At 30.6% G+C, this 25,566-nt stretch overlaps 2 protein-coding genes across 4 annotated transcripts; one reads left to right on the plus strand and one right to left on the minus strand.

Moving 5' to 3' along the window:
• The first annotated feature begins 1,762 nt into the window (after positions 1-1,762).
• Positions 1,763-10,870, plus strand: LOC114403285 (carboxypeptidase SOL1-like). 3 transcript variants are annotated; one of them, XM_028366145.1, is made up of 15 exons: positions 1,763-1,955; positions 2,482-2,551; positions 2,667-2,765; positions 2,970-3,000; positions 3,107-3,163; positions 4,029-4,124; positions 4,645-4,767; positions 5,456-5,560; positions 6,395-6,441; positions 7,325-7,450; positions 7,543-7,645; positions 8,773-8,835; positions 9,405-9,488; positions 9,937-10,000; positions 10,295-10,870. In XM_028366145.1, exons 1-15 carry the CDS (start codon positions 1,826-1,828, stop codon positions 10,606-10,608), a joined length of 1,512 nt encoding a protein of 503 aa, XP_028221946.1. In that variant the 5' UTR covers positions 1,763-1,825; the 3' UTR covers positions 10,609-10,870. The 3 variants fall into 3 exon arrangements, with proteins under 3 accessions (XP_028221946.1, XP_028221947.1, XP_028221948.1); XM_028366146.1 differs by having other exon boundaries at positions 1,765-1,955; positions 2,670-2,765; XM_028366147.1 differs by having other exon boundaries at positions 1,766-1,955; positions 2,670-2,765; positions 2,947-3,000.
• A 1,723-nt stretch (positions 10,871-12,593) lies between these two features.
• On the minus strand, positions 12,594-25,137 carry LOC114402142 (probable S-adenosylmethionine carrier 2, chloroplastic). The gene is made up of 12 exons (XM_028364658.1): positions 25,107-25,137; positions 19,508-19,574; positions 19,007-19,087; positions 17,101-17,191; positions 15,868-15,921; positions 15,697-15,792; positions 15,280-15,369; positions 13,899-13,950; positions 13,337-13,398; positions 13,252-13,285; positions 13,125-13,183; positions 12,594-13,002 (listed from the first exon to the last, which is right to left on the minus strand). Exons 1-12 carry the CDS (start codon positions 25,135-25,137, stop codon positions 12,868-12,870), a joined length of 852 nt encoding a protein of 283 aa, XP_028220459.1. The 3' UTR covers positions 12,594-12,867.
• Positions 25,138-25,566: the final 429 nt, after the last annotated feature.

Raw genomic sequence — 25,566 nt, forward strand, 5'->3', positions numbered from 1 at the left:
TACCAGTGTTACTTAACCACGAGAATTGGGCTCGAACGATTTGAAACCGAAAGTTGTCTCCCAATGCAATGGATTTCTTTTTGGTGGGTGTTTTCTATTTTCTCCATCTGGAATGGAACTTCTGTTTATCGACAATTTCTTTTGGGATGTGACCACTAGTTTAGGCTTAATCCTGATCCCACTTCACGTGGTATAGTACTTTACAGCATAGGCTTTCAACCCATTCCTTCATTTTTATCTGGCTTTATCGCTCTTGTTTTACGTTGTGATTTTTTTTTTTTGTAAGCAAATAAATCACGGTTAATAGATTTTAAAATATGTTCCAGGTTAACCATGGGTGGTGAGATTATAAAAGAGAAATAGGTTTCTTTTGTAAAGCAAGTGAATCCACAATAATACTTCAAATATCCCAATCAGTTAATGTTGTGAATTGTAATGGGATCTATATATATTTAGAAAAATGCAATCTTATCCACTTTAAAGGCAGTTTGGTATCTAAAAAATCTTACAAGTTGGAGCTACAGTTTTATCCCAATTTGTGATTATCCTAATTATTTGAGCATGCGTCATTTACCAATATAGTTAGTTGATCAAACTTAGAAACTCTTGGGTCAATATATTCAATAGGTAAAATCGACACACGAAAGCTATATATTGCAACTAGACGGAATCAATTCCACCATTATCTGAAACCAAATGAAGTGAAATAACTGAAATTGAATGAAATACATTGTTGGAGCTTAGCCTTCCTGACGTAGCTCAAGTAGATGGATGAAAATTTAGGTGAAAAGTCATAAATGCAAATTATGGTTACACCATTTGATTTTAAAAAAAGTAAGATCAAAAGTAATAATTTGACACTAATTGTTTGTTTAGATAATTACAATGTAAAGAAAACACTATACTAAAATGTGCAATTGATCTCCATAAATTTTGATCTTTAAAATATTGGTTACTTAACAATCAATTCCTGAAATCAAACGATCATCATTGTTAATCATGTACTGATAAACATGGACATTACTTATGAAAGATACTCAATGTAATGTACAATTGATTTCTTAGATAGACTTGAAGATATAAAATTGATCTAGAGATAAATGAAAAAAAAAATATATGAGAGAATTCACACACACAAACAAGATGTTGATGAAGAGTTATTTAGCATGCCTTTTTGTTATCTTTTCGAGTAATAAACCATAACAATCTTCACTATCTACACACTCAATTCTTAAATAAGATACTGTTAAAATGACTTGAATGTTGGCGCATAAAGAATATTCGTCGATGCAACTCAAAAGAAGCTCCACAAAAATTCCCTGTAGCAATTCGTTCAAAATAATGATAAAGTTGTATTAGCATTAATTTTTATTCTTTATTTTTATCTATTTCGATTGTGAAATAACCATACTAGATTATAAGCAAAACGGCCAAATAATAGGTATCGAGAAATAGAAAAAGAAAAAACTGTTATAAGCATAAAATTTATTTGAGCGAATAATTTTTATTTCAGAAAGTGAAAATAGCTTTGTAACAAAAGAAGAAGAAAAAAGGAAAATAGCTTTTATGACATGAAAAGTTGGATTTTTCAAAGAATAGTTCAAAGCCTGATGGGCCTTCCAAAGTCACAAATGGGTGATCATTGAATGAGCCAGCCCATATATAGTATAAAACTCGCATTCACAGCCCAAAAAAGGAGAAAAAAATGACAACATTGCTTGAATTTGAAAATTTCGTTTTTTTACGTCACGTGAGTGTCATCGAATACCGATAAAACGGAGCAAAACACACAACCTTAGCCTGATGCCTGAGTTGTCTGAGCCCGATGTCATCCATTTCATCGTCCATGTCCATGGATATGAAGCTAAACCTGTTTTTCTTTCTTGTCCTTTTTGCTTCTACAATTTCCTCTTCTCTTGCCAAGGGCTCCTTGCAACAAACCCTTCTTCCTTCAGGTCTTCTTTGCATCTCAAACTATGCATATTGCCATTTTTCTTTTTTGGTTTTTTTTAATCAACTTAAGACCGCGAAAAAAATGGGTTCTTTGAAATTTAACTTTTTTTTTTTGAAAATAAATTCTTGGTTCAACCAATTTGAAACTTATAATTTGACTCCATGAGGAATTATGTTATAATAACTGTATTCAAGATTTTGATTTTTTATTTTATTTTATTTAATGTTGCTCTTTATAAATAATTTTGGACTTCTAGAGGTTCTGAATGGATGAGACTGTGGAAATCTCTTTAGTCTCTACCCTTTTCTTGCCCAAGGATTATTGACTTACATCTGGATTTATATTGTCAGTTTATATTTTTATTTCAATTGTTACGTTTTGGAAGTTTGAAGTGAAATATTACCACTGGGGGGGGGTCAGAATTTGCATGGTTGTGATAATTAGCTTGATAAAGTTTGTTGTTTAGCTTGTAAAGTGGAATTTTGAAATTGAAGTTTCTAAATACATGTTTTTGTTGGTATTTGAAGAATTCAATGACTGTAGTAATGCAAGCCAGGCAAGGCATTTATTAGAGGATGAATCTCAGGCTCAGAAAAGGTAATAATAATGGATCTTCTCATGGACAGCTATGATGTAGTTATTGCTATGATTTGCTCCGCATTCAACTTCAAATAGTGAGTTTTCATTTTTATTATTTATTTATTTTCTTTAGCAGTGTTGATTTGGCACAAGGATATATGTCCAATGATGACCTTGAATGGGCCATCCAAGAAATTGGACAAAGATGCAGCAACATTTCCAGGATATACAGGTGATTCCTCATTCTTGTGCAGTGCTTCTTACTTAATTATATAACTCAAAATTATGCCTCAGCAAATGACATTAGATCTTAATGCTCATTAATTCCCCCTTTCACGAATAAATGAACTTCTTAACAAGTTTGTGCTTCTTGCAATTGCTCAACTGACTTGCAATTTGTTTCTCTCTTTGAGGGATTCTTGGAATGGGCTATCAGTATTGGAAAGAGTGTAAATGGTTTTCCACTGGTAATTTCTTTTTCTTTTTGGAATTCATTCATAACTTACATTTGAATCTAAGTAGTTTCATTTAAGCGAGTGTCGTCACTTTTTTGTTTTCCTTCATTCCATATAGTGGGTGATAGAAATTTCTGACAAGCCAGGAGAAGAAGAGACTGAACCTGCATTTAAGGTGAGTGTTTGCCGCCCAATACCAGCGAAGCAACTTGCTTATGATATTGTTTTATTTCAATTGTACTGCTTTTGGCGGAGAAATATAACACAGACATGCGAAACTTTTAAAGTTAGAATATCATGACACATCGAATAGCAGTAGTGGACACAAACATATTGACATAAATTTTCCACTCATTTTAACCCTATTAATTCCCTTCTCTTTTTTACACATTACTAAAGTTGATTACTTGTTGAAAATAGAAAAAAGTATAGCATTATGTCAGAATACCACTTTTTCCGGGTTATAACTTAAGAGTTCGAGTTCATTAATTCTCCTATCTGTGTCGTATGGGATACTTGTCTTGATATTCCAAATTCTCTTTGTTCTTTATTAGGAACACTAATGCATTCTGCATGCATCAATTTACTGAACTGGCAGGAGATTATTGGGGTAAGTGATTAAATAATTCAAGGATTTGAAGTCTAAAAGAATTCATTGACTTATAAGTGTGTAAAAGACATTTGTCATAACAATCCCACTCCGTGTTCAATACCCCTCTAAAATAATGATCTCTGCTAATCTGTAATAAGATGTGAAACAATCTTAGGAACTACTACTCAAATACTTGATTATTGTTTTTTCTTTGATGTTTATGTTTTTGCATAAAAGGTTTAATGAACTCTTGTTGCATTTTCTCTCAATAAGTTCTTATTTTATTGGGTTTTTTTACTCATATATGGATCAGCTGTTTTTTCTTTTCTGGCTATGATTTTTGTGCTCTATGCCATATTTATACTTCTGCTTTAGTGTTAGTTAATTCCCTGAAGAATGCTCTGTAATCTTGAATTCAGCAATTTTGTGACCATTAATACTGCTGCAGTTTATTGGAAATGTGCACGGTGATGAACCTGTGGGACGTGAGCTGCTTATATTTTTGGCCAATTGGTTATGTGATAACCATTTGAAGGATCCTTTGGTATTTTTCTTTCCTTTATTTGCACAGATATATTCTGGTCTCTTTCCCTGTCTTTGCATACATGACAAATACGTGCCTTTGCTGTTATTTAGCTGATGCTGGTGCAAATTTTCAAAGTTTATAAACTGTTGCGATATCTATTATTGAGAACAAAAACTCTACTGACTAACCAAGAGAACATTACTCTACAGCCTGATAACTATCTCTTCATTTTTTTCCCTCTATTGAAATTTTTATCAAGAAAAAATAGAAAGAAAATCATCAAATCAAGGCTTTACCGTCCAGCTGTATATCCACTAGTCAAATTCCATGAAAAATCACAGAGGAAGGAATGCTTCATTCATTTCAATTTCGAACTTCAGATGAGTTATAAAAGACTATTTATGTTACAAATTTATTTGATAAATAAATATGAACTATATTTCCTGTATTCACATCTTGCATTTGCCAGTGACACTAATATTATTTTATCATTCAGTTTTTACTTTTACAATTTCTGACTTTTAGTGAAATATTTCAGGCAACATTGATTGTGGAGAATGTTCACCTTCATTTACTTCCATCAATGAATCCTGATGGGTTTAGTTTAAAAAAGCGTGGTAATGCTAATAATATTGATCTGAATCGGGATTTTCCTGACCAGGTATATATATATATATATATTTTAATAGTTATCTGTATAAAGTATGTTGATAAAGTTGGTTTAAGGTTGTGGAGGATGCTTTATTCTTCTGCTGGACATGGCTTAAGAATTTGGAAAAGGGATTTGATACCCCATTCCATTAGCGTATAGATATTTTGTGTTTGGGTGCCTAGCCTACAATCAGATCTATGGTTACCTAATTCTTGTTGTACTGCTTGTATTAGGTCACCATAGCTTTGCATAGTATGGTGCTAGGTTGTATATATAACAGTACCACTTGTACTGTACTTCATATTATATATAATACTACTATATTTTTGCTGAAAAAAAAAGTTGGTTGAAGGTCATTGTTACTATGAAATCAAATTTTAATTAGAATCTATATTAATGTTCTCATCGTTATGACTGAAATTTTACTATTATGTTCATAAGATCATTCTAATAGTTGATTTACATTTATAAATGTCATTACATAAATTTATGTTACCTTTAATTGATGATTTTAATATTAGAACCATGAACTTTTACTTTTTATATGTGAATGTTATCAATGTATACATATTTTTACCTTATTTAATTTAAATTTAAAGTGACACCTTGGATATCATGTTATTTGTTATAATTGCTTCTATTTCTTGCTAGAGATCATCTGAACACTAACCTACTTATGTCTCAAATGAAACAACAGTTCATTTTTTTTAATGATGATGAGGATTCCCGGCAACCTGAAACAAGAGCAATAATGAATTGGTTGAGAGATATACGATTCACAGCATCTGCCACTTTGCATGGGGTATTAATTCTTTGGAATTCACATAATAAATTGCTTGCTTGATTTATTTATTTAATTATTTTTGTGATGTCTACTCTGGGCTGAGCTGTTTATTTCCAGTTTTTCTTTTAGTTGTGGGGATCCTGTTATACATCAAGGAATTATATCCTTTCTTTCATTCTACAACATTTCAATTTTCTCCATTCCAAGATATAGATGATGCCTTAGCAGAATTATATGGGTTCGGTTAATGGCAATAAGATAAAGTTGTCAAAAGTCATTGAAAACTTGTTATATTTTCAGATCTCTTGAATATGAAGGTAACCAACCAGTTTCCAGTACCTGCTTCATGCTTTCTGAAATTTTGGAATTTTTTTTCCTGGCAGTTTATTTCATTTTATATTTCTTCTTTCACCCTATGTTTGGATGCAGAGAAAGAAAAGAGGAGTAAAGAAAAAAAAATTGATTTTAAAATTCTGTTGTTTGGTTGAAAAGAAAGTAGAGAGGAAAAAATATCTAAAAAACAAAATTTTGTATGTTTTATCTTCATTTCATATTTCAAAATTTTTTCTCTCTCCTATTTTTTCCACTAATCAGAATTTAGTTTAAATGAAAACTGAATTGAGGAACTTTTCTGCATGTATTCTGCCAGTGTTTTCATAACTTGTGTTCATTTCTTTACTGACATTCACTTCTTTTTAAAAATTTCATTTTATGGTTGAAAGGGCCAACATATGTGAAATAACCCTGAATAGTTGATCTTGTAGAATTGATTTTAGCTCGTCTTTATTAGTAATTTTCGTATTTATATGCAGAGTTTGTTCATTAATAGTGTCTTTTTGTTTAAAACCTCAGGGGGCACTTGTTGCAAATTATCCATGGGATGGAAGTGATGATAAAAGGTGATAAAATACTTTATTTGTATTCATTCCATGCTATTTAATTTGCATTTTGTCTACTTAGCAACCCATTATGTGTGTTTCCTATATCATATGAAAAATGCTACGTAGTATTTCAGTAGTTCATTTTTTTCTAGTAATTTTTTTTACCACACATCTAAGACTTGCAGTGTTGTATGGAGCTGAATGTTGGACGGTAAAAAGCCAGTAAGAGAACAAAGTCAATGTAGCAGATATGAGAACGTTGCAATTGATGAGTGGACATACTAGACAGCGTAGGATTAAACATGATTTATGACTGAACATTTTAATGTCATTTGATCCATGTCACAGGAAATGACTTGGTTGTTGTTCTTCCAAGAGTGCTAGATTTTATTGTTATTACTTGTTAAGTTGAAATATGGTTACCAACCATTTTTTTCTCAAGTTTTCTTGTTGGATTTCAAATATTTTGCTATTTTAAGTTATTAACATTTTGTGAGTGCTATGTTTCAATGCTATCACTTATTAAGTAGGAATATGCTCACCAAGCTTTGATTGTTGAAGATTCTTGCTGGCTGTAAAATCTTTTTTTATTCTACGTAATTAATGATTTCATGAGATATCTGAGTTTCAGACCTCTACTAATGTCAACAACACCAAGGGAACTATGAATTTAGGACATACATAATGTCAGATGCTGTTTATCTCTTCTTGCTTTCAGACCATTTTCAGGGCACTACATTTATGTACTTGCTTTCAGACCATTTTCAGGGCACTGCATTTATGTACTTGCTTTCAGACCATTTTCAGTGCATTACATTTTTGTAGAGAGGTATAATGAATGACATGCTTCCAATCTGGACTCTTGTGTTGAATTTTTCTATTTTATATGAATAAATTACAGGACAAAGTATTATGGGTGTCCTGATGATGATGCATTTCGATTCATGTCAAGTATCTATAGTCACTCTCATTACAATATGTCTTCAAGCAAGGAATTTCTCGGTGGAATTACAAATGGAGCCGCATGGTATTGCTGTATAAAAGTATTGCATAGTAGTTCATGACTGAAGTCTGTTTCCTTTTAATATGTGCACAATTTACAAATGGTACTCACTGCAGGTACCCTCTATATGGGGGAATGCAAGATTGGAACTATATACATGCTGGCTGTTTTGAGTTGACCCTGGAAATTTGTGATAATAAATGGCCCAGTGCTGCTGAGGTTAGTTCTAGCTTCTAAACTGAGCAGTCTTTAAAATTACAAGTATATCTGGAATATAGCAAAATAATTAGGACAAATTAAACACACATCCCAAGTTTTAATGAAATTACACCTGATATCCTTTCCTTTTCTGACATTACTTTGACCTTCCTTGTTCTATATAAATGCATAAGAAATCACAGGATGTCTGTGTTAACGGGAAAAGTATACAGCAATATGTTGTTGTATAAATTAAGGGAGGCTTGAATAAGGTAAAAAAAATGAGTTAAACCTCAGGGTGTGAATGTAATTTTTCCAAATAATTATAAGAAAACATGAAAAAAGCAAGAAAATCTTGAGAGATAGGAATAAGGGATCCCACCGCTCAAAAACTTGAGATACATTCTGACATTATTTAATCATTCTATTTAAAGTTGCCATTGTTAAAACAAGTAGGATAAGAGAATATGATTTTAGCTGATCTATAGATCTGTCTGAACTCTGAAGCCAGATGAATTTCCATTGATAAATAATGAAAGCCAAATTTTATCAATACAACTGACAACTGTTCCTCTTTTTTTTAATATTTTTCTCCACATCCATTTACACAGCAAAGACTACGCCATCAAAATTTATTTCAGTTTCTATTTATTGCGCTGTGTTGTCTTCTATCTGCTCTTAACCGACATAAGCACGAGATACCGTTAGCCATGTAGAAGTATGGCCATAAGGCCCTAGACATCATGTTGACAGAATGGTGGCTAAAAGGAATATTCACTATGGGAATAGCAGCATTTTGACATGGTAGGGAGGAGTGAAGTGTGAACTCTGTCATAGAAAATTATTAAAAGGAGAAAGAAGAGTAGGGAGGGTAGGAAAGAATGAAAAAGGCCGGCTTTGGGAGGGGAGTAATATTCAGTGTATCTGCAAAATTTCCTTTACTTCTCTGCGTTCTCTTTCTGTAATTTCATTCTCAACAGAGTGATACCTCTGCTTGTAAGGAGCTTGTTTTCCGTTATTTGTACCGAAATTCCAAGTATCTGTCAGATACTTGGTTTGCATGATTTGCATCTACACATTGGTTATTGTTTACTTATCACTATTAAAAGTTTCTTATGTTGACTCCTGTTTATTTTGTTAATATGCAGCTTCCTATTCTTTGGAGATACAACAAAATGAGCATGCTTAATCTTGTGGCAAGCCTGGTGAAGGTATGCTGTTTCTGTTAATATGCTTTACATAAAGAAATAATGTGAAATTTATATCCTGTCCTTTTGCTTTGGAATGTTTTTAGGAGCCTTTGAATGGTTCATGTAAATATTTGAGAGAGGATGTAGGAGACAACATTGCTGAGTGAATGTATAGTTGTATACAAGTGACTGTGGCTTTATGTATCAGTTTTATTTATGAAGAGAATGAGGCTCTTTACAGCCTCTCACAAGTGTGTGGTAGAGAGCGTTGCTAATGCATCTACTATATATAACAAAGAATATATATATATTTGATGGAAGGAAACCTGAAAGACTCAGTTTCAAAATGTTTGAAATAAGATGTACAATTATATTTAAAGGAAGTTCCATATTTTTGTTTATTGAGCTTAGTTGCATTTTTATTCTTTCTGCTATATTTTATTTTATTGGATCAAAAAATGACCTTTTACATTATATTTCAAAATATACGTGGGAGATTAGTTAGCAGATTCTCATATTTGCCTATGATTAAGGTGTCAGTGCCATTGCTTTTTATTAAATTGATTAGCTATTTGTTTTCTACTCTCTAGACAGGAGTGCATGGAAGAATATATTCTTCAGGCGATGGAAGACCATTACCAGGCTCTATAACTGTCAGCGGAATAAATTACACGGTAAGTGTGAAAGTACATGTTCTTATAATCCATCTTTCCTTTTAAACATCTTGATCTCTATCCTCCCTCCTCTCTTTGTCTTTTCCATGAGAGGAAGTATGTATCTCTGCACATTTTTGTTCAATTAGATAAAGACATCAAATTTTTATGTGAAATCCCAATCTTGCTACAGTTTTGTTCAGGCTTCTGTAAAATTCTTTTCCCATTTCCCAGCATTGCCTTTTCTTACAATGCTGGTCTGTATTTGTACTGCATATTTGACTGATTGATTTATTAGACAAAAATATTTTATTTTTTAAGTTTAGACTTCATGTTTCAAATTTCAATTGATAGCCTATGGATGGTTTTGTTCCTTTGCTACAATTCTTGATATTTCTCAACTGCATGTTTGTTTTTAAGCTTCACTTTGATGTTGTAATTTGGGTCTGTTGATTTTCTGGACTAACAGGTTAGAGCTGGAAAAACTTTTGGTGACTATCATCGCATACTCGCCCCAAGAGATAAATATGAAGGTATTCTAATATAATTCAAATTATCTTTTTATAGTATGGATTGAAGCCTACCTTGAAGATTTTCTGAAATAATTAAATGATAAAAATTAAATTCTCATGATTTGGTGAAATCTTGGTGAGTAGGCGGGTTCTTAAGTTGTCTGAAGACAAGTTAAATGATAAAATTCCTGGATGGGATATAGATTTCATAACAGCCCAGATGACAAAATCCTCTTTTTTATTTTATTATTATTATTAAATTACACAATTTTCAGTTTTAGAGTTTTGTGATCAATTTCTCAATCTAAATTGCAGTAGTGGCAACCATGCCGGGCTACAAATCAAAGAATACAACTATTTGGTTGGACGAAGGACCTGTGACATTGGATTTTGTTCTTGACCCCGAAGTCAGTGTCAAAGGGAGTGTACTACAAAATATCTATAAATGTGACTGTAATAATGAAAGCAAACAAGAATTTGTTCAGTTTCTTTGGGGAGCTCACTTGGAAGTTTTCTTTGTTGTGATTGTTATTTTAGGATTTTTACTTTTATTATTTCATAGAGGAGCAAAAGTCAAAATTTCCACAAGCAGACAGTCAGCGGGGGCAAAAAGAACTGTTGAGGTCTAAGTTTATTGATATGTAACCCACTAAGGTCAGTCTATGGGTAGGGAGTTACGATAGATGCATAAGGATTTAAGTTTGATTTTCTTTGTTGTCATTATACACCAAAAAAGGTTATTGATATCTTGTTTGTATTAAATTTTGTTGTATATTAAGGTGGGTAGAGAAGTCAAACCTTTTTCCATGTAAAGATTTCTTCAGATGGCTAACGTGAATTCATATTATTGAATGCTGTTGTTAAAAGAAATTAAAACTATTTCCATATGAATATTTCTGAAGATGGATAATGTTATTTCATGTTACTCAATGCTTCAACTCTTGCCCCATTTCAGTTCTTGAAAAGAACACAGATGATGAAAAATGAAAACTAAAAGAACATTGCCCAAGATATTCAATTGTACTGGACACCTGCAGAATAGTATATCAATGAGATTAACCTTAAGTTAGTGATTAATCTTGTTAGCAAGGGAAAATTCTCAAAATGTTATATTTTATCATCAAAATCTAATAAATACATATATTAAGTGAAAGAGTAGTGCTAGAACATTCTTTCTAAATATATTTTATTATTAATTAAAATTTATTGAAAACTATAAAATATGAAGAGACTTATTAAATAATAAAAATATATAATTTTCAATAAATTTAAGTGTAGAGATATGTTTAAAAAAGTATATTAGAGAGTTTGTTAATAACATTTCTCTCTTTTAAGTGAAATTCACATTGCACGACCACATGAACCATTTTAGGGAAAACTGAACCTAGGAATATATCCTTGTTTTTGCACGGGTATAAGCCAAACAATAACTCAAACAAAATACCCGTGATTTTCAGACAAATTGTAAACGCAACATTTGAACGGGAAAAATATTATAAAAACTTAATCTGTAATAGCTGTAAAGTTCCAATTTATAACTTGCTATATATTTAATAGTGTCCATTACTAAATTTTAATGTTAATTTCCACCCCCTGAAAAGTATGTAGCCCTCAGACTATATATCAATGTCATTGTCATTACTTTTAGAGCGAATTACATTAATCTCCCTTGAGGTGAGGTCGTTAGCGGGTTTCAAAGCAAATTACATACAGATCGAAGATTTTTTTTTTGGTTACATACAGATCCAAGATAAACAAGAAGCTAAGGGCCTATTTATTTTAAACTTGGATAAAATTAATTTTAAACTGTTACATGAAATTAAAATGTGTATCCAAATTAATATGTTGTAAACTTATGATACGTGTTTCATTAAAAGTGCGAGAAATGAATTTTAGGGGATACGTATATTATGAACTTCATTTTTTTTTTCATCCAATATCCCTGCTCTCTATTATTTAGTATTTGAATAAAACATGAGAATCATTTTCTGCAGTGCAAAAATAGAAAAGAAGAAAAAAAATTTACATTTGTTATAGTCTCTGCTTTGTCAGCCTATTTGGAGAAAGATCCGGGTGGGCCTGAATTTATTCAGGCTTTATGATAAAACCCAAATTTCAATTGAGACTTCCTCTTGCCATTCTATGAGTCTCTTCCTTTTTCGTATGACATCCTCACTATCTTTGGTAGTATCCACTAATTCAGAACTTAATTTGAAAGTCATATTTTGATCCGGACATTTTCGGGATGTCCCTAATAACCAACTAATGACAAGTGTTTTTTCTTGTGTGGATCCTATTTCAAGAGGAACTTGATGATAGTGGATTTGTTTCTGTCTTATGTTGAATCTTTGTCAGTTCGATAGATAATTTGATGGTTGCTTTGGACACCCAACATTTTTACTGGGACACTAACAATATATGTGAAAGGGCTAAAATGCATAGGAATCAGCGATCCGTATGACTCATACAGATTGACGATCCGTATGAGTTTTTTGTTTAATTTTTTTTAACTCATACGGATTGTTGATCTGCATGAGTCACATGGACTGTATGAGTTTTTTTTTAATTTTTAATTTTTTTTATAAAAAAATAAAAAAAAATTTAAACCTGAATAGGAGACTATTGGAAGAAAATTACACTAAGGAAGTTAGATTTTACGGAAAAAAAAAGTGCTGCAGAAAGGAAAAACAAAACCTATTATTTATAACTTATGGGTATTTTCGGTATTTGGAAAATGTACTGGGTGTCCCAGCAAAAATGCTGGGTCCCCAGGCAGATGCCTTGAGACTTGAATTTCCAGGTCCAAAAGAGCTTGAACTGAACTCTTTCAGGCCCTGGCACCAATTGAGGAATGAATCACAGTGGCTCAATGCAATCATGAAATTAAATTAAGTGTGCATTGCAACATCATCATCAGCAGCTTTGGAGTGCCGCCTCTGAGCAAGAATTTGCTTTGTCTTCTCAAGAACACAAAAGAATATTGAACCTCTAACTCCTATCCACAAAACTCTAGGCCCAATACCCTGCAGGACAGTGCAAGTGTAACAAAGTTAATAGTATTAGGATTCAGTAAGCTATTGGGTTAAAGAATACAAATAATGATTATAGATAGTGTTACACTGAATCTTAAGAAATATCCCCATACCTTAAAAAGAGAATGACTTCCTTCTTCTCTAACTATTGTCCTCACACAATCACTGATGCCTGAAGTTAGTGAGAAAGAGATTCAAATCAATCGTGTTTGAAAAAAGAGGGAAAGGCACAAAGCAAACCTTTAAAAATAATCAGGAGTTCCGTTTTAGATCGCTCCCAAAGATTTCCTTCAAATAATATGAGAAGAAAAAAAATTCATGGTACCTTTACCATCAATCTGGTTTTTATTACATCAAGAGAAGTTGTAACTGCTCCAGTTACGGCACCTATCAGGAATTAATTTTACCATTCAGTTCAAACAAATTAAGCTGGGCAGGGTATTGAAAAAAATTACACTGATTTGAAGCTAAATTTGGCTGTAACATTGCTTCCTTACGGCCTAGTTAATAGTTTAAATTATTATTTCATGTTGCAAATTGTTATACTATCTTACTATCTTCCCTTTAATGGGACTTCTTACCAACTTGCAGGCCCAGCCAATTATGAAATAGTTTATTCTTTCACAGCAAATATTATGGAAAAGATTAGGAAATTAGTTAGAAAAAATAAGGACCATGAGCCAATTTATAAAAATTAAAGGAAACATTACTGGTTATGATACCCTTTTAAGAAACCAAGGTAAAAGAATAGAAATTTCATATGAATTCAGCCATACAAGTTTGTCATGAATTCCAGGAAGTAAACAGTAACATGTACTTGAAGAATGAACAACAATATCAAAGAATCATTGAATATTTCAACAGAGCTTTTAATAGATATGTAGTACCAGCCACTGCCCCAAGCATAGCATTCTCTGGATCATTAGGATCTCTTTTTGCCTCCAAAAGTGCAAAGAAACAAAAATTCAAAAACAATGAAATACTACCTCTTGAGAGCCTTTTGTTGCGGATAGATGATAGAAATTTTTACTAGACAGAAAAGATGGCAAAGTATGTAGAGAAGATATCATCAAAAGTAGAGTGAATGAAAAAAAAAAGAGAGAGATAAGGAACATTTAAAGACTCAATGTAGTAAAGCTGTCCAATATATTTCTGAATATAAGAAAGAGCAACTTGCTTGAAACAGCCAAGAGCTTAACACCAAAGAGAAGCAACAAAACAATACTATTCCTTAAAAAACATTAGGGATAAAGAGACATTCATAGACTTTAAGGATGAGAGAAATTTTCTCCAACTAAGCTAAGATGTGAGAATTTGTTAGGAACCAAGAATAGAAATGGGAGAGAAAAAAACAATTTTATTGAAAGAAAGGAAAAAAAAAAACAGAAAATAGGTGTTCCCTTCACAAAGGATTTCTCCTTCACCAAGAGCAAAGCTCAATCTACAAATGATAACCCAACAGAATTTATTCTTTCCTCTTAATTCTCCCTACTTATGTCTAACTAATTCCTACGACTAATTAATTAATTACTCTAACTGTTTGTAACTAATTTGCCCTTCTCCTAACAGAATTTTCCCTTGGTATGGGCCAAAGCACTCTTGCAAATTAATCTTCAAGCCAGAAACAATCTCAAAGAAATGAAGAATATAGAGAACATTCACAAAACTATCTCTATCTTTTCCAAAATAAAATAGCATCGATGAGAGTGTTGTTAGCATTGCTCAAGAACCTATACATCAACCATTATGGTGAACCAAAATTGAGAAAGAAGATAAGCGCATTCCAAGTAACCTTAACTCACTTGATCAAAAGCTTTCTTAAAATTTGGTTTGAAGACTAAATTCTGTTTACCCAACTTTGTTGCATCTCTCAGCACCTCATTTGCAACAAGAGCGGCACCCAAATTTGTTTACTCGAAATGAAATCCCTTTGGTTTCCCAAAATGGTATCTTATAGCACCTATGATAGAAAGTATAAACCAAACAAATGGACCTAATGCCCTTAATCCTGAGCTAATTACAATAATATCTAACAAATTGATGCCAGAAATTCGATAAAGAATTTAATATTCATCACAAAAATTCTAATGAGCATAGCCTTACTAGTTTTATGAGATACTTTTCTTCAACTCACACACAAATGAAATATATAATTTTACATGAAACAGAATGCTTCATTCTTTTTATAGATGATTTAGAAGTTAGAACCAATGAGAACTTTTATAAAAATCCATATAAATCAATAGACACTTCAAACAATAAGCTTACCGCTAATTTATACCCAATACGGAGCTGCTCATAAATGCATAATTCTATAGCATCAAATGGTAAATCTCGCAATAAGAAAGATCCATATCCCTACAATCTCATAAAAACAAAAGTAGAGGTCAAGGCTGGTAAAACAAAAAACTAAAGTTAACCACACACACACACACATTATTCAAATAGCTTGTAAAATGGAAAAAACCAAAAAATAATGTAAAAAAGGCATTATGGATCTGATCATAATCCTGCAAGCAACATCATATCTCCTCTCTCTTACATAAAACTTCCTCCCAGAGTTCTCTGAATAAAAAGCACCACCCAGAACAATATTTTAAAGCGGAAATCATACGCTACCTCAAAATTAATAACTAATTAACGGTGACTCCTAACTCCTAAAACATGAAATTTAGTAATACATACCGCAAAAAGGCCATTAAAACCCTCATTAGCGACAATAAGACGGACAGCATCCGGGGCTGATCTAAATGGCCCAATCTGCATCCTTTGCTTAACAACCTAGAAAGACATGAATATATTCCAAGTTCAAGAAAGCAGAAAATATTTGGAAACAAAAGAAGTAAAGCTAATTACCTCAGTTGGAACACGAACAACAGAAGAAGCAACGCCTCCAATAGCACCTGCAGCCTGCACTCAGCTTCAGAATGTCAAAATAAGAAAAATTGAAAATAAATGTCACCCCAACTTCAAGGTCCGGGCACCAGGCTAAGTGGCCTTTGTGCCAATCATTTAAGACAAGCTTCATGCAGGGCTGATCAACATAATAGCTCACCAAAAAGTTCAGTTAACTAGTCATTAATAAGTTTTATAACTTCTATTTATCTGTTTCTGTTTATAAGCATTCCGATTTTGTTTTCTATGGCACTAAAAACAGTGCAAAATTATGCCCAACAGCCTAGGATACAATAAAAATTGATATGCAATTTAAAGCACAAACGTGTAAAGGTGCATATCAAACTAGAAAATCTCCTTTCAAGTCAAGCATAAGCCTGGCACAAACTCTTTCATTGTTCAAATTAAGCTTGTGCAACTAGATAATTGACTCGACCTATGGTCTAGTTTGGATAACTTTCTCATAAATTAAAATTATGTTATACACCTTAGATTATGTTATCTTTGTATACCAATTTGCTGATTCTATAAGCAAAGGTACATAAGTTGATTTTAACCTATGAGAGAAGTTTGATGCCTTTTACCTCTTCACTTTCTTCTCCTATAACTACTTGATGAGAGTTTACCTGAACTGGACCCGTATGTAGACTGAGGTTTTATGAAATTGTTTTGCTGCAAGTGTTGCAGACCATTGTAAAATATTATAAAGCTGCTATTTTATTGGATTGTTTAATAAAAAGTTTTGGTGAATAACTAAAATTACAAAATATTGGATATCATAAGTCTATAAGGTTTTAAATAAGAAAATATTGACTTTGAGGCATCACATTTTACTTTGCAATGTTTTCCTCATTTTGTTTACAAATGTTGAAATGTACCTACAATATGCATATATAATAAGACATGTTTGGGAATATACTTTGGTGGCACCCTTGCACTTCAATATCATATATAAAAGAACTATGTTCTCATGTTTTTGGTCATGTACTGACCTTGCTGCCACTCCTGGTTTTTGTATCCTAGGATTTATCAACTAACATAAAAAGGTAAAATAAGAATTCTGAAAGTGGCTGGGGTGAAAAGGCATCATTACATGAATATCTAAGGTGAAAGTTGGTGGCACATGACAAATAATGTCACCACATAGATAATTTGTAAAGGTTGTCTCTTTTTTAATAAAGAGAGCCAACTTACAAAATGAGCCACAGCACTGATATTTTCAGGCAATGACTTTAGCAATTGCTGCTTTGCGGGTTCATACACACCAATAAAAATTGCCGAAGCTCTGCAAGAGAGGAAGAATACTCTATCAGGCATACGCACAAATTAATCAATTTAAGAAACAATATTGTACCAAAATAAAAGAATGTTAAAGTCAATGTATGCTGAAAAACTATCTTCTTGCAGTAGTTTGTTTTTTCAAGATTTAAAATATGATTATCTTCCTCATTGAGATAGAGTAAAAACCAGAAATGGCCATAATTGATCCTCTCCAACTATTGCCACTGATAATAGAAAGTAATTATGTTTTGTCATGCTTAGGTGCTTATACCGTGATTAGAATTTATAAGTTAGAACAACATCACTGTTAACTTGTGTCATAAATCAAAATAGTTATCAAGTTCTGGGTATCAAAGGAGCTGAGATAGTTATGTTAACAGAAATAGCTGGGTTGATAGTGCTTGTGCTATTGCTTATTTACTTGGTTCAAAATCAGAATACAGGCCATTGTTAACTCGTTGGCAAGTGCAGTAAATTTATCACAAGTAGTAAAGTAATAGGAAGTTCGAGTGTCGAATCCACATATACTTTTTATTTGTACTTAGATTGATACAAACACAAATTACAAAAATTTAGAATGTGATAATGTTAAAACCTACCTGCCTTATTTGTTTAAGATGTATTATTTTAGATTTTTCTCTATCAATTAGTGAATTTTTTCCTATTCACATCTGTTAGAATACTTGCCCCTGATGTCTATGATGACAAGCCTATTTTACTTATCTATCTCTCAAATGCCTTTACAAATACTCACTCCCAAATGAAGTTTTAATTCTAAATATGTTTGTTTTGATGCATGGACATAATGCAATCACTCTATTTGCATTGATAAATATGAAGTGTACAATACATCTTTTGGTTTTTTAGGTCTGTCAGACTTTAACTAAGGATTTAACCTCTTGTAGCCATAAAGAGCCTTACACTTGAAAAGGAGTTTAGAAAATGATGGAAGAGAAGGGATGAGAAAAATGACATAGAAAGAAGATTTTCCTGGAGGATGTATTCATTAGAAAGCTCTGAGTCTCCGACGTTGTGTTTTTCCTTTGGCTTGATTCCCTTCTTATAATTGTTGGAGTGGATTTGGGCTTGCGTACTCGCGCTTAGCGCACTCTGCTCGCTTAGAGTAGGTACCAGTTTTTCAAGCTTAGCGCTCGTTGAGCATGTCTTGGACGAGACTTGATGCTCTTCGTATTTTCTGCATTTTTTGCTTTTAATCCCTCCATTTTTTATATCTGCAAGCCGTAAACAAAAAAAATATCAATTCTTAACAATTAAATAGGGATAACTGTTAAATAATTATTTTTAAAGATATTTTAATTCTATTTTCATAAAAAAACAACCTTTCCATAAACTAAAAAAATTACTTTATCCCAAACAAGCAGTTAGGAAGAAGTTCAAGCAAATGACTATAGGGAATAAACAGATTCCTCAAGTAAATTCCTAATAAATAAAACTAGAATAAAAAAGTTTTCATACTTTCATAGTGTCAATAGAATTGATAGGCAGATTTGTTGACCCTTTAAACCAACATATCTTGTATGATTGTATAACTGTAGGTTACCATTTATAGTTTTTTAGCAAACTTCAAGACTAGAAATCAGCTTCTCCATAGGAGAACACACAGTTTTTATCCCAATTTCTTTGAGTTTAACACAACACAGGCTATAATATTGAATTAGCTTGAATTCAAAGAAGTTCATCACAGCAAAATATTAAGTGAAAAGCAGAGAAAGAAGATAAACAAAAAATAATAAGTGCCCTAATAACTGCAAAGGATAATAAGGTAATATGAAGAAAAAAAGAAAAGAAGTTTACTCACGGTAAGACACCAACAAGATTTCCAGCCAACCCAGAGTACAGACCCTTCAAAACAATCTTTCCTCCGTCACGAGCAACCTGATATAGGATGGAATAAGATATAAAATGAAATTATAATGTAATGAAAAGATAGATATTAGAGAAGCAAATCAAAACTTGACAATTGATTCCATTCAAAGAACAATAACTACAAACCTGTCTGTTTTACATTCTAAGCACTGCAACTGGAGAAAAATAACATGGCCAAGGTACTTGTTACAAAAGGAAGGTTTTCATGCATTGGTCAAAGTAAATGCCAGTTGGTGGCTTATACAACAAACAGATGCTAACAAGAAATGGAGAAGGGAAAATGGAAAAATGTTACAAACTAATATTTTTGTTAGAATATATAAAAATATCTTGTCATATCTTAGCTTATCCTCTGGGATTAGTTTCTTTATTTCCTCATTATCTCTCAAGATCAGTTACCATTTTTCTTTATCCTATCATGATTTGTTCCTGTAGTCGAGTTTTGATGGTATCAATGGGGTATAAAGCTGTTTCTACAACAACACCCGCAGCACCTCCAGCAATGCACCGTCTGCAATTAGATCAATATTCATAATGTCAGACAACAAGATGGAGGAAAAGAAAAGTATTTGAAATGGAAAATTACAATTTCAACGCTTTGAAATTCTCAACTATCTACTTCTAATGACGACATCCTATATCACTGATCTCATTATATGCTCAAAATGTAACATAGATAAACAACATATGCTGATATGCAAAATGCAATGACAAGACAGACTATGCCAATACTTAAACACCAAAGGATTGCAGTTTTTTATCTATGTACATAATCTTCAACTGGAATGGCAATACTTACCTAAATTTGTCATGCACTATCATCTTACTCACTCCTCAGAGTTAATGAAATTAAAAACCCAATTCATGACACATTTTTCACTTGTAGTTTGGCCTGGGTCTTTACGCAAACTTCTGATTTGACTTGGTTTTACTCTTCTGTATATGCAAATCAATCCACGATTTTCATTTTTAATTTTATTTTATTCTCCCTTGAAACACTTGCCGAATTATGGAGCTGCAAAAGCTAAACACTCCATCAATAATATAAATTTAACGTATATGTATATATATTGAGCTGATTTATCAACCAAGTTTAATTTATTTATTTAACTCCTTTATTTATTTAACTTTGATTCAACTCATTTAATTCATGGACTAAATTCAATCAGCTGATTATCGTATGGAGTTTCAAATTAATTTTGAGTTGGTTATATTCATTATTATCCTTATTTCCTATACAGGATTAGTCACTTTAACAAGATTTTTTTTTTGTTAAAGGGAGATGAAGGGGAGAGAAAGAAAGAGATAATTAAAAAAAAATATGATTATTTATTTCTCATCTAATCTTTGCTACCCTAGAGTGTTAGGAGATTTGGAGGGAAGAAAAAAGAAGATTTAAAATATTTCAATTAAGGAGATTAAAATATATTTACTTATGCTTTAAAATTATAAGAATATAAAAATAAATTTATTTTTAAAACTATCCCCCTTTTTTACTCCCCTATTCTTTTGAACCAAACAGTCCAGGAATTAAAGATTACTCTATTGGTTAGGTTTTTTTTTGGAGATTCCAAGGTTCAATTGTTCCATCTTTTATATTATTATTTTTATTTTTTTATTTTCCACCGTAAAAGTCAGGTGAATTCAATGGACAAGCTTATAAATGTTTTAGGATTTTAGTTGGCTTAAATTAAGTAAAGGTATTTTGTAAAAACAATAATTAATGCAAGAATCAACTTAAAAATAATCTTACAATAAGGAAAAAAAATTAAAAAAAGAGTTTTATATTTAAAACAAAGATAATAACATTTGAAAAAAGAAAAATAGAATATAAAAAATAGGAAATAATTAACCCAGCTCTATAATCATTAAAAATATGGGTACAATTTTATAACATATAATTATAACAATGGTGTGAGTAATTTCACACTTATATAACCATTACGAAGTATGAAAGAAAAAAATATGCTCAAACATTTCATTTTCATTTTCAAGTAAAATTTTCTACATGAAAAGTATACATTCAAAAAAATATATAAAAATAATAAATATGGATATATAGTATATAATGATTAAAATTTGAAAGCTTATTTTATTCATTGTTGATATAATGTTAATTAGTATGTAATAATTTTTAAATACATTTATTATCAAAATTAAAATTTATTTTAAATTTGTTGAAATAGTATTTTTTAGTAAATAGGTATAATTGTTAATTATCTTATAATAATATTTGTAATGATTTTAAATATCTTAATTTTAATTATATGATATTGTTAAAGATTTAAGTTGACTAACCCTGTTGCATCATGAATTGGAGACTCCAAACAGTATAATGAAAATTGTTTATTATTAATATTATTATTATTATTATTATTATTATTATTTTCTTTAATTTTAATTCATTACTTATTACTTTTTAAAATTATTTATCTATAGGAATTATTAAATGTTTTAGACATTAGAGCTTATATTTAATTTTAATTATTATTGTTTGTAAAATATATTTCAATAACCAAATTTAAAAATAATATATCTTAATATATATACATAATATTTTATTTATTAATTTCAAACCTTAGTTATTGATTAAAATAATATACAACGAATTATATTGAATTTGATTACATATTTATAAAATCATTATTTTTAGTTATTATTATTCGTCAAATATATTTTAATGTATTTTTTTTTAAATTACATAAGTAATATTATAATATTTAATTTTACTACTTAATAAAAAGTTGTAGAAAATAATATTTAATTATGAAAATTATATAATAAATAAATATTATTATTTAATATCAAAATTATTTAGTAATCAATAGCATTACTACGAGTTATTTGATTATTCATTACATGCAGTTTAGTTTTTTTTAACTATAATTCTATGATTGTTGTGGTGGTGTAAGGCCTATTGCATTTACATGTCAGAAAACAATCCATTTAACAATCAATAACATTAATGAGTTATTTAATTATTCATTACATACAGTTTAATTTATGCAAATAAATATTAAGTTTTTAAGATGGTGTCTTATAGCAAACATATGAAAGTAATGTTGTTTCTGCATATACTCTGATAAATGATAGTCAAGTTTGCAAATTTATTATAACGATTAGTGCTATGTACGCTTGATTCATTGTGCAAAGAATGTTATACTTCATAGGACATGTCTAAGAACAAAGAAAGAGAAAGACATCAAATGATAAAGTAACCTACTTCATCAAAAGCTAGCATATCTAGAACAAGTTGTAACGTACTTGAATGCATATAAGTAATAATTTCTGATGCAGACACATGAAGTGTACAAAAAAGAAGATAAACAAAATACTTTAGGAAGATTAGTTAATAAATTGGTGATATATATATTTAATGTTTTAATAGAGATTTTACTAACAAATAAAAAACCAATCTAAAGAAATAGTTATTTAGAGACAACAATTACTTACTTTGACCAAGTACATAAATATTTGATGGTTTTCGAATCCAAGAGTTAGAGAACTAAACGTGCGATCATCCACAAACTTTCAAACCTTCCTGTAATATTTTCTAAGATAGTTTTCGAGCTAGCTCTCAAAAGATAAATTTATTCTTAATTTCACAAACTAAAAACATAATTAAGTTATTAAATATATATTATCCACATGTATAATATTTGTATCGTGACATTGTACAGCATGGGAAAGAGCTGCGCGACAACTGACATCTCATCTACATGTATGGAGGAAATATAGCAATAATCAATTTACTAAAATGTACAAACAAACTCTGACCAATACTTTTCAGATAAAAATGCTCTCACATCAAGGACCATTGAAATTGGTGGGGACATATATATAGATAAGAGGAAGAATCCTGTGATAAGTGTGTCAAGAAATGCTTGGTAAACAGGCAAAGGTTCGTTTCACTCATTATAAACATTAATATCCATTTAATAAGGCATGTATGAAGGGACAACTGAAGTTACTGAACAATGGCATTCTCTATTGAAAGAAGGCAAATCAAAAACTTAGAAAATTGAGTGACACGAACCTTTGTTCAGTAAAATTGGTGGGGACATATATATAGATAAGAGGAAAATTGAGTTACATACAAATGCTTGAAAGAAGGCAAATCAATAGAGAATGCCATTGTTCAGTAACTTCAGTTGTCCCTTCATACATGCCTTATTAAATGGATATTAATGTTTATAATGAATGATGAATTACAAAAAAACATCAGAATACGCCAAGCCAACTAATTCATAAGCAATGAAATGGATTCCACAATTATAACATGAGAAATTAAGAAGCCACATGTAATTAGAGAGATTCAAGTAAATACATGCAGGATCAGATTTCAAATTTGACATGTGCTGCTTATTCTTTGTTTATTTCTATTATATGTCACTAAAAGCTTTTAATTTCATTTTTCCATATATTGAGCCTGTAAACTTTCCTAAAAAGGGTTGTAAACTTGTAATTTTAGTATTTATTATTATAAAACTTTCTGAAAGTATGAGCCAGCAAGTGCTGTAAGCTAAACACACAAAACTTAAGAAGTAAATTTTGTACTTTCAATCTAAACAACCGAGAATTTGTTTTATTTTTTAATTATGAAGCGATCCATTTTATATCATAATAAAAAAAACAAGAACGTTAGAAATAGAACTCAAAGTCTCGAACTCGATCTCTTACAATCTAATAGTCCTCAACAAAAATATAGCGAAATGAAAATGCCATTCCATTTTAAACTTTTAGCACAGTCAATCGTTATTAAGTTTTACTTTCTCACGTCACAGAACACATTTTCTATTAGCAATTATTTAGAATAATTAAAAAACCGAGTTGATATTAATTATTAAAAATGAATATTATTTTGGTCTTTCAACCATAAAATTACGTTAGATAATTATTTTTCAAAGAAGAATGAAATTTAAAAATTAAATTAATTTCAATATCAAATTCTTATGACAGAGAATAAATTGATGTTTTTGATTGATTATTAAAAAATAAGTAAGTTTTCATTTTAAATCTCTAAATTGGTATCATTCTTTTTTTAGAAAATTAAATTCATATGAATCCAGTCTTTTTGCGAACCTAAAATAAAAGAATACTTTAAAGTCTTAAAATTATTTATAGGGGAGTTATAAAAATCTATAAAATTGGCGGATATATTCATTTTATATTTGAAAATGTTATGTTTTCTTTTTTTTGAACGAAAATCATTTTATATTTTCTGAAAATGTTTTTAAAGATTATTTTAATATTTTTTGAAAAATGTATAAAAATCTAATAATAAACATGAAATAAAGGGTAAGAAGAATCAATCATGCTATAAAAGTTTTAGAATCACTTGACTTGACGAGCAGATCAAGAGCGAAATGCCGTTTGAAAAAAAAATGTGTGGTCATGAGTACATGACAATAACGTGTGATGGTGGGTCCAAATACCTAGAGTTTGTGTTTGTAGTGTACCGTCCAAATTCTATATAACTATATGATTAATTGAAATATTGACGTAAAAATTGTGATAAATCCATTTGATTAAAATTGTACATTTCGTCATAAATTCCTTTCAGTTAATAACAGTTATTTCGATTAAAATATCTCGATCTCAAGAAAATATTAAAATATCTCAATATATTATCTAATATCTAATATAACATGAAGGCAACTCACCTAAAATCTATCTGTTTTATTATAATAATTTATTATGACATAAGCGTCCATGTCCTGGTGTTCATATACTCGTTTTCAACGCTCATAGCCGAAAAGGCAAAAGAAAATCTCATTTTCAATTTAAAATCTAAAATCCCAGACCAAGACCCAAGAAAGATATACACTGTTAACTTATCCATTTCAAAACAGTTGAAAACGTATTTGTTAATTGCCTTGCGTTATTAAAAAACCTTTATCTATTGTCTAATTTATTCATATTTTTTATACTGCCAAAAAAACTTACAAATATATTCATAGATTATTTACTAATACTATAAGCTCTTGGAGATGTGTTAGCTGATTCTGAGCAGCATTATTTTATTCCTCCATTTATTACACTCTCGTGGAGGACGCGGTTCATCTATCAGACAATTTTGACCTTTTATTTGTTGTAAAAGTTGGCCCTTTGATTCTTCCTTATCCTTTTTTTTTTTTTCATTATGATGAACTTCATTTTTTTAATATACAAATCAAGAACGTGAACTTTTTTCCATTGTAAATTCTAATTTTTTTTATTATTTATGAACATGAGTCTATCGTAGTCTTAAAATCAAGGAAAATTAAATGGATACTATACATTTTTCATATAAAAAGATCAATATTATGATGTCAATCGTCTATCAAGTCAACAAGCACACCAGTAAGACAAGCTCGGAATGAGACTTTGTATCCTTTTGAGAAGCATCCAAAGTCAAGTTGTGTAAAAGCTTTTTCAAGCATAAACTTGTAAATTTAATTTTGATGCAACGTCGGTTTGAAAATAATTCAAGTCTTATTACAATAAATTCGA

The sequence above is a fragment of the Glycine soja genome, chromosome 20 (genome assembly GCF_004193775.1).
Source record: "Glycine soja cultivar W05 chromosome 20, ASM419377v2, whole genome shotgun sequence".
NCBI lineage: Eukaryota > Viridiplantae > Streptophyta > Magnoliopsida > Fabales > Fabaceae > Glycine > Glycine soja.

Bases quoted from the DNA above. Each gene is read 5' to 3' on its own strand.
- LOC114403285 (XM_028366145.1), top strand. From the start codon at position 1,826: ATGTCATCCATTTCATCGTCCATGTCCATGGATATGAAGCTAAACCTG. The intron at 3,164-4,028 runs GTGAGTGTTTGC...ATACTGCTGCAG, and splicing joins AGACTGAACCTGCATTTAAG to TTTATTGGAAATGTGCACGG. The intron at 4,768-5,455 runs GTATATATATAT...ATGAAACAACAG, and splicing joins ATCGGGATTTTCCTGACCAG to TTCATTTTTTTTAATGATGA.
- LOC114402142 (XM_028364658.1), bottom strand. From the start codon at position 25,137: ATGAACCGCGTCCTCCACGAGAGTGTAATAA. The intron at 15,922-17,100 runs GTAAGTTGGCTC...AGCTGAGTGCAG, and splicing joins TCAGTGCTGTGGCTCATTTT to GCTGCAGGTGCTATTGGAGG. The intron at 15,793-15,867 runs GTAATTAGCTTT...ATGTCTTTCTAG, and splicing joins TTGTTCGTGTTCCAACTGAG to GTTGTTAAGCAAAGGATGCA.